Here is a 10,813-nt window from a genome sequence, read left to right as displayed (position 1 = left end):
GTTCCCGTTATGTAGCTACTTTTGAACTCTCGACTCTGTCGCTGTCTCGAGCCTGGGTGTTCAGAGTCTGGCCCCCGGCCGCCGCCTTCCACTCCGAATGTCACCCCTGATCCTACAAGTCAACGTTCAACGTTCAACTCCGACTGAGATTCTAGCGCTCATACCTCTGAATTCTGAACCTCTGACTCTGAGATCTCCTTCGATCAATTTGCCCATGCGATGTGTCTTTTGCGACGTTTAAAGGACTTACTTCTCTAGCTTCAAAACTACAATGCCGATGACACGACGAGACACACCTAAGATTACTGTACCTACATACCCTCGGGCTGATACAGACCACACGGACCCGCTAATTAAAGGAAGACAGTAACCAACTCTAGATCAAACGATCGAGAATCCCCCAAAGCAACGCGACACGACAAGCATCTTCTTCTATCCCTCTCTCTTCCGCATCTGCCACGCCATACCACGCGATCCAAAGTTCTCCACCCAATCAACTCAAAAACTACCCAACAACTTCGAACACCCCAACACAATAACGCAACACGTTGCACAGCAAACCCAACCCAAACTTGACACCAATCAACAGCGAGCACTGACATTGACATTGACAAGGCACCCACAGCTTCAGCTTCAGCTGCTTCGCGATGATCCCCACAAACAATCATGAAACACTGAACAATGTCAGTGTGTACTTAGTGATACTTACTCACGGAGCACACAAACGATCATCGGAGGGACGACCTTCCCGACACCTGGATCCGCTCCCCCAAGCGTAATATGGATCATAAAGGTGTCTGCCTGGACTCTGGACAGTGGACAGCCTCCCGGCTCGGTCATCCAGATAACCGCCCACGCGTGGAGAGGCGGAGAGATGGCAGTCATCGCATTCTCAGGGCACTCCGCGCAGATCTTCGCACTATACGCACCCGAAACACTCACCCTCACCGCAACCCAAGGTCTCCTCGGAACTCCAATCTTCCACCCACAAAACCCCCCGAAAAGCACAACATTAAGACTTGAATTATCATACTCATAAACTACTAAACAACGCATCTGAATCATGAACAAAAAAAGTGGAGTTGGATGGGGCATGAATGATCACAAGAGATACTTTTACATTTTCGTGTCAACTGTAGTAGGTAGGTAAGACGTACAAGAAACAGTGAGAGAGAGAAAAAGATGACGAGTGGGGCATCGGATGGGGCATCAGGAGACGTGAGGTGGAGAGATAAAGGAGTTGGTAAACCAGCCCTGGACTAGCACTACCCTGTGGCTCGACTTCATGGAGACGAGGTGCTAATCCACAGCTGGAACGAGGAAAGGGACGATTGAGGATCGAGGAAGGGACGCGGAAAAAGGAGGACAAGAGGGAGGGAGAAAGGGTTACACAAAAAAGAAATTAACGACAAAAACTGGTAGTACAAATACTTTCGCAAAAAAACGCAACTATCACATCCAACCAACGCACAAATGTCACATGCGCCGCCTGAACGTGTGTTTGGTAGATTTAAAGATTTAACAAGCGTGAGTGGGTCGACGAGAAGCAAGGGGGGAGGAAGCAAGGCGATAGAAGAGGTAAAAAGGGAAAAGGAATAGGAAAAGAAGCTCGGAAGACATAAAGAACAAAGAATAAAAACAGAATAGCATAAGATGTCGAGGAGGTCAAGTCAAGCCCCCATAGTAGTGAAAAAGGGAGTAGCGAATGGAGTCGAGGTCGCGTAACAGGGGGAGAAGCCAAAGTTTTAAAAACCAGAGGCAGTACTAAGTAGACTGTCGAAACGATACCGAACCGAGGAAGAGAGGAAGGAGACCAGATAACTGAGTATAATCTACAAAAAGCAAAGAAGAAGAAAAAAGAGGCTTTAAAAGCAAACTCCACGAACTAAAAAAAACATTCGTAGCGCCGCCGTGTATACAAGTACGATTTCTTTTTTCGGGATCAAAAAAACATATAACCAGGAACTAGTAGTAGTCTGAATACTTTTGGTTGGGCCGATGTGCATCGGATGTCGTCGACTGGTCGTCGGCGTCGAGTATGCTTTCGAGGTTCAAAACCAAAGACGGAGGGGAAAATCTAATAATCACACGTCAGCCACACATCCCAACAGCCCCCAACCGAGAAAACAAAACACACACCTATCTCTAATCTCCCTCCTCTACGACATATCCATAGAAGCATACTGCTGCCCTTGCGCATCGTACATCCCCTGCTGGCCATGCTGGTGCTGCTGTCCGTGTTGCCCCTGCTGCTGCTGCTGCTGAGCAGCCTGAATAGCAGCCTGATACTGCCTCTGCATCTGCGCGGCATACTGCTGATACGCAGCAGCCGCAATCTGTTGTTGTTGCTGTTGCGTGTATTGCTGCTGCTGCTGCTGTTGTTGTCCTCCCACTCCAGCAGTCGAAGCACTCCCCAAAGACGGAGACGTGCTCTGCGAACCAGGCTGACTCCCACTCCTCGAAAGAGGCTGCGTATTGCCCAACGCCTGGCTCAACGAACTCGAGCTCGTACTACTCGTCGTCGTCGCCCCAGTCCCGGAATTCGGCGGCAGCCCAGTGTTGATCCCCACACCATTCACCTGCTGAACCTGCACAACCTGGATCGGAGTCGTCAACGTGCTCGTATGGGGCGCTGGCGTCGACGTGGTCGAACCGGCGTTCATAGGCATAACACCCGACTTGGGACTCGTGTTGGCACTGTTCACGGTCGTTACGGGGACGCTCACAGGGATAGGGGTACCCGTCCGGCTCCGACTGCCCGCCCGACTAACAGGCACGCTCGCCGAATGGTTCTTGAACAAATGCCTCTTCCTTCCTTCACGCTCATCCTCCTGATTCGTCGTCGTCGCGGCAGAGGACGAATGCGTGGTGGAACTCGACGAGCTGGAATGGTGATGGTGGTTCTTGCGTCCATGGGTGCCGTTCTGCAAGCACTCGTGCTGCCCGCTCGCGAGCAGGGCGAGACCGACAGCGCCATGATCGCCCGAATGCTGGTAGTGATACCGCAAGCCGTTCATGTTCTTGTACCGGCGTTGGCAATCGCCAACGCCACACGCAAACGGCCGCAGTCGCTTCTCAGCCTCCCGCTCCACCTCCCTCAACTCCGTCTCAGTGATGTTCATCGACGACAGGTTGAGATCGTAGTAGGTGCTGAGGAGCTGGGTGTCGAGCGTCGAAGGGAGTCCACCAATCGTCCCGTCATTGGCACCACCGTTGGGGCGGTTCACAGGTGCACCCTTCGCCTCCCTCTCCCTCCTCTTCCTCTCCAACAGATCCTTGACATGCTCCAGATCCTTTGGCGGCGCAAAGTTGCAGCTTCCATGGGTCATGTGGTACTTCAACCCATTCGCCTGCTTATACGACTTGTTGCAATTCGGCTTCGGGCATCGGAACGGCTTGGACAACAGCAGCGACGCGGCGGGTCGTAGAGAAGTTGATGAAGTCGAGTGATGGGAGGATGTATTGTGATGCGTGGTGGTGGAGGTACCGTTGGCCATCTGCTGTCGACCGTTCGCCGAAGTCGCGCCGGTGGGTGTAGCGGGAGCAGTATTGGACTTGACCAAGGCCGGAGCACCTGACACAGGGGGCGACCTATTGCTACCTTGTTGTTGCTGTTGCTGGCCGGGACTTGGACTCCCAACACGACTACCGGGCGTGCTGGCCGGAGTACAAGTGCCACTAGGGGCAAACAAGAGTGCAGGAGGGAGGCAAGACATTTGCGGTTGGTCTCCGCTCTGCTGTTGTCCCTCGACCTGTTGGTCCTGTCGTTGATATTGTTGTTGGTCAACAAAACGCTGTTGGGGCGAAAAGTTGTTTTGAGGTACCTGAGGGTTTTGTTGCTGCTGATGAACCTATTAGACGACAACAGATAAGAAAAACCGCGTTGGATAGCGTTTGGAAGGAAAGTAGACTCACCCGTTCCCACTCATCCCTACTCGCACCATTAAACTGGGCGCCAGGCAAGCAGCTAGAGTAATCAGAAGCGAAACGAGCATACGTGTTGAATGCGTCTTCGGGATGGGCAAGTACGTTCGAATTGCTAAGCTGAGAGCGTGGATAACTGAGGTTGAGATTGAGGTTTGGTCGGATGGTACCGTGTTGGGCATTGCCACCGAAGCCGGTGGGTGAATTCTGCCTGGTGCTCGCTGCTGTCCCTGATAGAGGCGACGATGGTTGAGAAATGTAGGGTGAGAGAATGCCATTCGGGTTACCATTCGGCAGGTGATTAGGAACGAAAGCATGTGGAGATGGGTAGGCGGACAACGGGGTGGTGATGGGAGTATCAGGTGGGGAGGGCGCGCCACTGGATGGCGACGACCGGGAGCTCGACGCAAAGTGCGAGTACGAGGTTGCGGTGCTTGCAGCTGAGGACGGTGGCACCGATGGTGGGAGCGATGATGTTGGTGGGGGGACGCCGTTGTCTAGATCGAGTTCGAGTTCCATGTCGTCTGGGTCGAAGGGTGTCGGTGGGGGTGGCTGGTGATTCTGGAACTGTGAGAACTGCTGGTTCTGCTGCATGGCGGTGTTGGCGAGAGAGTTGAGGTGCTGCTGGAACTGGGCTGCTGCAGAGGCGTTGCGCGCCGCGGCGGCTGAAGGGTTGCCCGAGGTCCGTTGCTGCATCTGCTGCTGAGGCGAGAGCTCGTTGACCTGTGGGTTGAAGGGCACCTGGATATGGGCCTGCGACTGTGCGTTGTTTGGGTCGACGACGACGATGTGGACTTCCTCAAAGTGCTCCAGGAGCGCATGGAGGTCGCTAAGGTGGAGGCCACAGCAGGTGTAATTCCGGCACTGGCGATAAGGGTAAGCGAGGGTCATCGGAGACTGTGGCACTACTTACAAGCTCGCCTTCACGGTCGAAAACGTTGAGGGCATTGAGGATGGAGCGGTCTGCGTCGAGGGAAGAAGGTGTTTTACCTGCTTCCCATGAGCTGAGAAGCTGGTGGGTTGGGGAACCGACGGGGAATCTTGAGGACCATGAAGAAGGGTTGCCAGTCGAAGTGGCCATCATGGACATTCCATAGGAACCCGCTCGCCAGGAGATGGGAGAACCGATGAAATGTCTTGTGTATGAGGCCGGGTTGAAGGGCCCCGACGACGAGCCGGTGAATGAACCAACGTCCATGCTAAAGTCTTGAGGATTGGACGAAGACGAGGACAACGAATGTGATGCTGAAGTCGGAAGAGCGATTGGCTGTGTTGTCGACTGGGTTTCAGCCATTTCTAACTAGTCGAGTTATAAAGTAGAATCAACTAATGGCAAGAGGGAGACCTGTTACTTCCCTGAGAATATCCACACCTCCACAACCTTATCAATTATTTATTTATTTATTTATTTTTCACGGACCTTATTCATCCCTACTCCCGCTCTATCTGCGCACCGCGCCTGGCACAGCTTCCCAGTCCTCATCCATCTGCCGTCCAATCCAATCCTTGTGTCCTCCGAGCACACCGCAACTCTCCTGCCACCGAGAACCGACAAGCCCCTCCGCCCACACAACGCCCCTCCCCTGCGTCGGACTCTAAATCCACCTCCTGCCTTGGTCAGCACCGGCTGCCCAGTCTCTTAGCCTTCCTGCCTCGTGTTCACTTTGGGTCGCCGACATCACCACTTTGGGTGGTTCTGTTCTCTCCTCGATCTGAATTCTCGTACACGTACTTTGACAACATGTCCCTGCTGGTACACGACCAAAACCACTGGGGAACCGAACTTAGTCCGCCCCTCCTCGACCCAGAGCTATGAATAGCTTTGTCTTCTGACGTTTCATCGATATCAGCCACCCCGCTCATGCTATGCCGGCGGGCGCACGCGAAACTCTAGTCCCCTCGATGGTACCTTACTTTGCACTTAACCCTTATCTTTGCGGGCTGTCCATCGAGTTAATAGTCCCTACACCCACAACGATCCATCCATGACATCGCCGCGTCCTTGTTCTCAATTGTAATTAAGTAGGGTCAGCACCCGGCCAGGATCCCTAGCCACACGTACATACCCAATGTCGTACCTCCCCAACCCCATCCCCCGATCATCACCCAATCTCCAAAGCCTTTCCCTATACACTTACGAAAATCCATTGACACTACATACCAGCAACCCACGCGTTCACCATCGACCTGAACTCTCTATCCCTTCTCTGCCCATCGCTTCTGTGAACAGTCTGCCCCTTCTGTGAACGAATTCCCCTTCCGTCAATAGTCTATCCAAACCTAATCACCTCGTGGTTTTGAATGATCCTTTCCTCGCTATGAATACCACGAACAGCAGCAGTCCTTCGAAGGAACTGATCATACACTACACCCTTCCAAAGGCGTCGCTGATCATGAACTTTACCTGCCATGGACATCCCTCTCATAGGCCGTGAATTGGCGTGACCTACTAGGGTACATCTCCCAGAGGCATTCGATATGAACGCTCTGTTGATTCCCTTAAAAGTACTGATCATGCACTACGCCTTCCCAAGACGACCTTCCTCTTCCCATCGCGCAACAGCTTCTCTCTAACATAGATACATACTAACCCGATCCCTGCGGCCGAGCCCAGCCGACGCCCCCGTCCCCCCTCCTCTCTCACCAATCAAATCGCCAACTACTGTCCATCGCTCCACTTCTCCAACCTCCGGGCCTTGAGTCCAAGCTCCCATTGTTATGCTGCAACCACCCACTAGATTCGTCGTTGCGAGTCTACCAGCCACAAGCACTCGCTCCCTCGCTTTCTAATCATACCACACCACACCGGTACCCTACCATAAACCACCACCGTTGAACCTTCCAAGTTAGACCTTACCCGCTCGAGCTCCGAAGTCGATCACAAATCCACCCCAACACTAATCAGAATCATCCCTCCAAACTGAAACTCCGCATCGATACCCCGATCACAGCTTCAAGTAAGCGCCAAAGTACTTAGCACGCCGGTGCAGTGGGGGGATGGGTGGTAGAACGTTTAGCCTCTTGCTTGAGGACGACCCGGGATCCCTCATACATAGTCCCGTGCTCCAGCGAACCCAGACCTGAAGGGCAGTCGGTAGGTAGGTAGGTATCATTGGATGTATTGGGACTGGCGCCTCGGAAGGCTCAGCGACGAACAAGAGTCATAGGAGTGTCCAAGTAATAACAGTGCCATATGTATGTACCCCTTCCTCGCCATCCCCGTCCCTGCTTCCAAGGTCGAGCTCCATCCACTGCCAAGAAAAGACCCACCCAATTCCGTCGACATCGTCGCCGCATGGAGATCGCGGACCAAACCCGACCGGGAAACATGGAGAGACTCAGCTCCAAGTCCAAAAATCATAGATCCACCTCCACCCCTCTACTCCGCTTCAATCGTATGTCTACCGTACGTGTATACGGAGCAGGAATGAGTTCATTTGTCGTCGTAGGTAGTTGGAGATTTAGGCAATAATGAACGTCGCACAAGGTCATATCATAAGCGCGGTCCCGGAGGATGATAAGGCGTCGTAGATCCCAAGGGCGCTTATATTTAGATCTCTGGTAGATTTGGAGAGCGCCCACGGGGACCGTAGATCTTCAAGCAGACTATGTATGTACCATCTGATATAACCCTTCAAAACGCGTCGATCATGATTTCCCCATACCTATCATCTCGAACAACGTACACTGTGGATAGACTACCTGGTCCTCAGCGAGGTGTCCGAAAAGTTACAACATCTTTAATAATTACAGCTCGACTGAAGCCTGAGCCACTGGCAAAGCTTTACCTATGATCCACATAATATCACACCCACATCCACCTTCTTTCAATCCTTCGTCACATCACAACACACACAACACTACTTCGCGTTTCATTAAACACACATGTCGCGCTAGCGACTCTATTGCTAAACGTCTGAATCCCAGTCCCAGACGATCGGGCGCCTAACTTGAACGCGCAGATCATCTATATATCCAAATGCAACTCTTTCGTACTTTCCACCGTCAATTGACTGACTGGACTTCAAGTTGTGCTTCTGAACTCTCAGACTGGCTAGTGCGGAGAAGCCTGAAGAAGACTCGTATGTTGCCTGTATTCCGATTGAATCGTATCTGGAGGGTCAGAGATAATACCAAAAACGCCATAGTCCTGACAGAAATTGACTTCTCTCCTCATCTCGGTTCTCCAATCCTCGTCTTCTGAATCCTCACCAACTTCACAAAACCCCGATCACCTGCACCTAACTCGGACACCAAGCGATGTAAACTACTTACTTACAGGCCCTACGCACCTCGCCGCCACCAAGACGTACGTCAACAACACGTCTTTCAAGCGTCACCGGTCACCCCTTCTGAGAGGTTATGTCACAACAGATATCTAAATTCAAACCTCGCGATCGTACTTATTCTTGGTGCGCGAGGCTAATCCTGTACTGTACTCTCCTCCGCTCAAACGACGCTGTCAGTACGTACATACGAATGTTTTTGATGGATGAGAAATAATAATGTCGCCTCTGTAAATGCCGATCAGATAAGTTACTGGAGTCTGGTAGTAGTACCCCCAGCGGGGGTCCTAACGTTACATGCCTTCACTCACGTATTCACCGCCCTTTGGCTGGACCAATGTCACGGTGGACTAGACCCTGAGCTCGAGAATGTGGTCTTCCCGGTCGCAACTTGATGACATCCACGACCTTCGTAATAAGTATTACCACTCCGCTCTGCAAGCAGGTTTTCTCATAACTCTAGATCTGAACATCGCTTCCTCCTTGCCTTACAGCTATCCAGCACATCCAAACCACGCACCACCCGTAACCATACTCTACGTAACCTCCCTCCGTACACACCCTAATTTCTAAACGACAAATCCCCGTCACAACGACCATGCCTCGGGTGCACGTTCCGACTCGTGGGCCGCACATAAGTATGTAAATCAAGTAGTGAGTATAAGCGCCCAAGGGAACGGCTTGAGCCATTAGGCATAATTAAGATCAACGATCAGGATTCAGAACAATCAGCATAAGTAAGTTCCTGGTAAGGTAGCAATGAGCATCAATCATCCCGGCATCGTGAATTCGAAAGGACGCCTATTAGAGGAAGACAACATACGTTTCCTTGGGATCCCTGATTTGTCTAAATAATACCGTCATGGAGGTTTGGAAGCGAGCGTAGACAGGTGTGGACTGGACTCCAACCTTCTGGGTCGAGAAGAGTTGCTTCCGATTCCGAGCGTGAACTTGAAAGGTGGTTCTGATGTGCCTGGAATTGGATGCATACTACTCCACCATCCACGAGGACTGTAGAAAGCTGGGAATCGAAGGGATGTCCCAACAGGCAGAATTCAGGATCTTCTTCCAACCTCGTTCGTTCATTCCACGTCTCCATCCACCATAAACACCACACCTTGGCCTGAACGATGCCCCCAGCAAATCACAATCAAAATCAGACTTACGAAATTGATCGATCCCAATGACCACCACCCAACTAAGGACCTAGAAACGTGACCTTCCCCTTGCCTTGTCCGTTCCCAAATTACCCAGCTCAGTACCCTAGGCAGCCATCACCTCCGTCTCCGTATAACGACTACGCAAGCACCCTAAACTTCTGATGACCCATGTTACGCAATGTGACGAAGCGAAGGGAGGCAAACCTCAGCGCTAAGCTTCAGTTCAAGGAAGAAGACAGCACTTTGGTAAACAAGAAGACGTAAAACCGTCCTAAGGTAGTAAAAACTGGGACGGAGTTCTCGGGGATCGCTGGACTTTAATCCTGCTACATAAGTACCTTCCACTTGGGGTTTCATTTCCGCTTGCAGTTAACTAAGTTAATAAATCTAGCTATCTATGAAACGAAGTGGAGGAACTATGTGCTTACCCTACCCTCGGACATAAGTAATACTCATATTCTATCGGTAAGCAAAACTAACACTAAGTCTTAAGAGCTTCAGTTAGTTCCACTAGTCACCAGCAAAAAGTTCGTGGAGCACGCACCTCTTGGGTTGTTGTATCATGCAAAGTCGACTGGCTGAACCGTCCCCAGCCGGCGGAACGAAAGGTCACCGATAGACCCCATCACCACTTAGCAAGTTTGACATTTGACATTGACAAAAAATCCTGACAATTGACAAAATCAATCACCCGACCTCTATCCCTCTCCTCATCCACCAATCGCAAGGCAACACAAAACATACCCTGACAGGAAGCTACGGCGCACCCTGAAGTGACATCGGGAATTTCGACTGGCTCCAGGTTGACAGAATGTCCACACACAACTCGGAAGACAGCAACAGGCGATCCTTCCGAGACCCGACACCACCAACCCCAAAAGAGGCGGTGTTGCAGTGTATGGAGAGGCGAGTAAGCGAAATAAGCGGATAACCGTTGTCGCAACCGTGACGTCCGCATGGCGGGTGGGAGATGGAGGTGGAGGTGTCACGGCGACCTAACGGTATCTGCCCTGGATTCTAGGCGCGAGAACGATATTGTTACGAAAGTGCGATAGCGAGTGAAGTGCTGAATGACGAGATTGAACTTTGCCTTCTATGAATAGTTAAACTCCATCGGTGCTTCAAGTTGGTTTCCATGATCCAAGCGCGGAGGCCAGGACGAGGTGGTTGTAATGCGATGTCATGTAGAGTCACTAGTGACCTCAGGCTACGGCGTATGGTGAATAGATCTGCGCGACGAAGCCGGAACTCTGGTCACAGGATGTGGAGGAGGGAGATTTCAAGGAAAACAATAGAATACTGTATTCGTAGCATGTAAACTGAAAGGAGAAAGCAAACGTTAGCCCTTGTTCTCGGTGGAGAAAACCATGGACCCAACCCCCTCATGTTGCTTTGTTGAACGCCATATTTCCCGTCCTGATTTTCAACCGAGCGAGGTGAGTA

General features: G+C 51.6%; 1 protein-coding gene across 1 annotated transcript; it reads right to left on the bottom strand.

The window, feature by feature from the left end:
* Nucleotides 1-1,321: 1,321 nt before the first annotated feature.
* CC1G_04758 (hypothetical protein) lies at nt 1,322-5,261 on the bottom strand. The gene is made up of 5 exons (XM_001838262.2): nt 4,838-5,261; nt 3,916-4,788; nt 3,825-3,851; nt 2,140-3,761; nt 1,322-2,077 (listed from the first exon to the last, which is right to left on the bottom strand). Exons 1-4 carry the CDS (start codon nt 5,216-5,218, stop codon nt 2,160-2,162), a joined length of 2,883 nt encoding a protein of 960 aa, XP_001838314.2. The 5' UTR covers nt 5,219-5,261; the 3' UTR covers nt 1,322-2,077; nt 2,140-2,159.
* Between the last annotated feature and the right edge of the window lie 5,552 nt (nt 5,262-10,813).

This window comes from Coprinopsis cinerea (assembly GCF_000182895.1).
Source record: "Coprinopsis cinerea okayama7#130 chromosome 13 map unlocalized cont3.13, whole genome shotgun sequence".
In the NCBI taxonomy this organism is placed as follows: domain Eukaryota; kingdom Fungi; phylum Basidiomycota; class Agaricomycetes; order Agaricales; family Psathyrellaceae; genus Coprinopsis; species Coprinopsis cinerea.
Note: the sequence above shows the minus strand (reverse complement) of the source record. Positions and strands in the feature narration are given on the sequence as shown.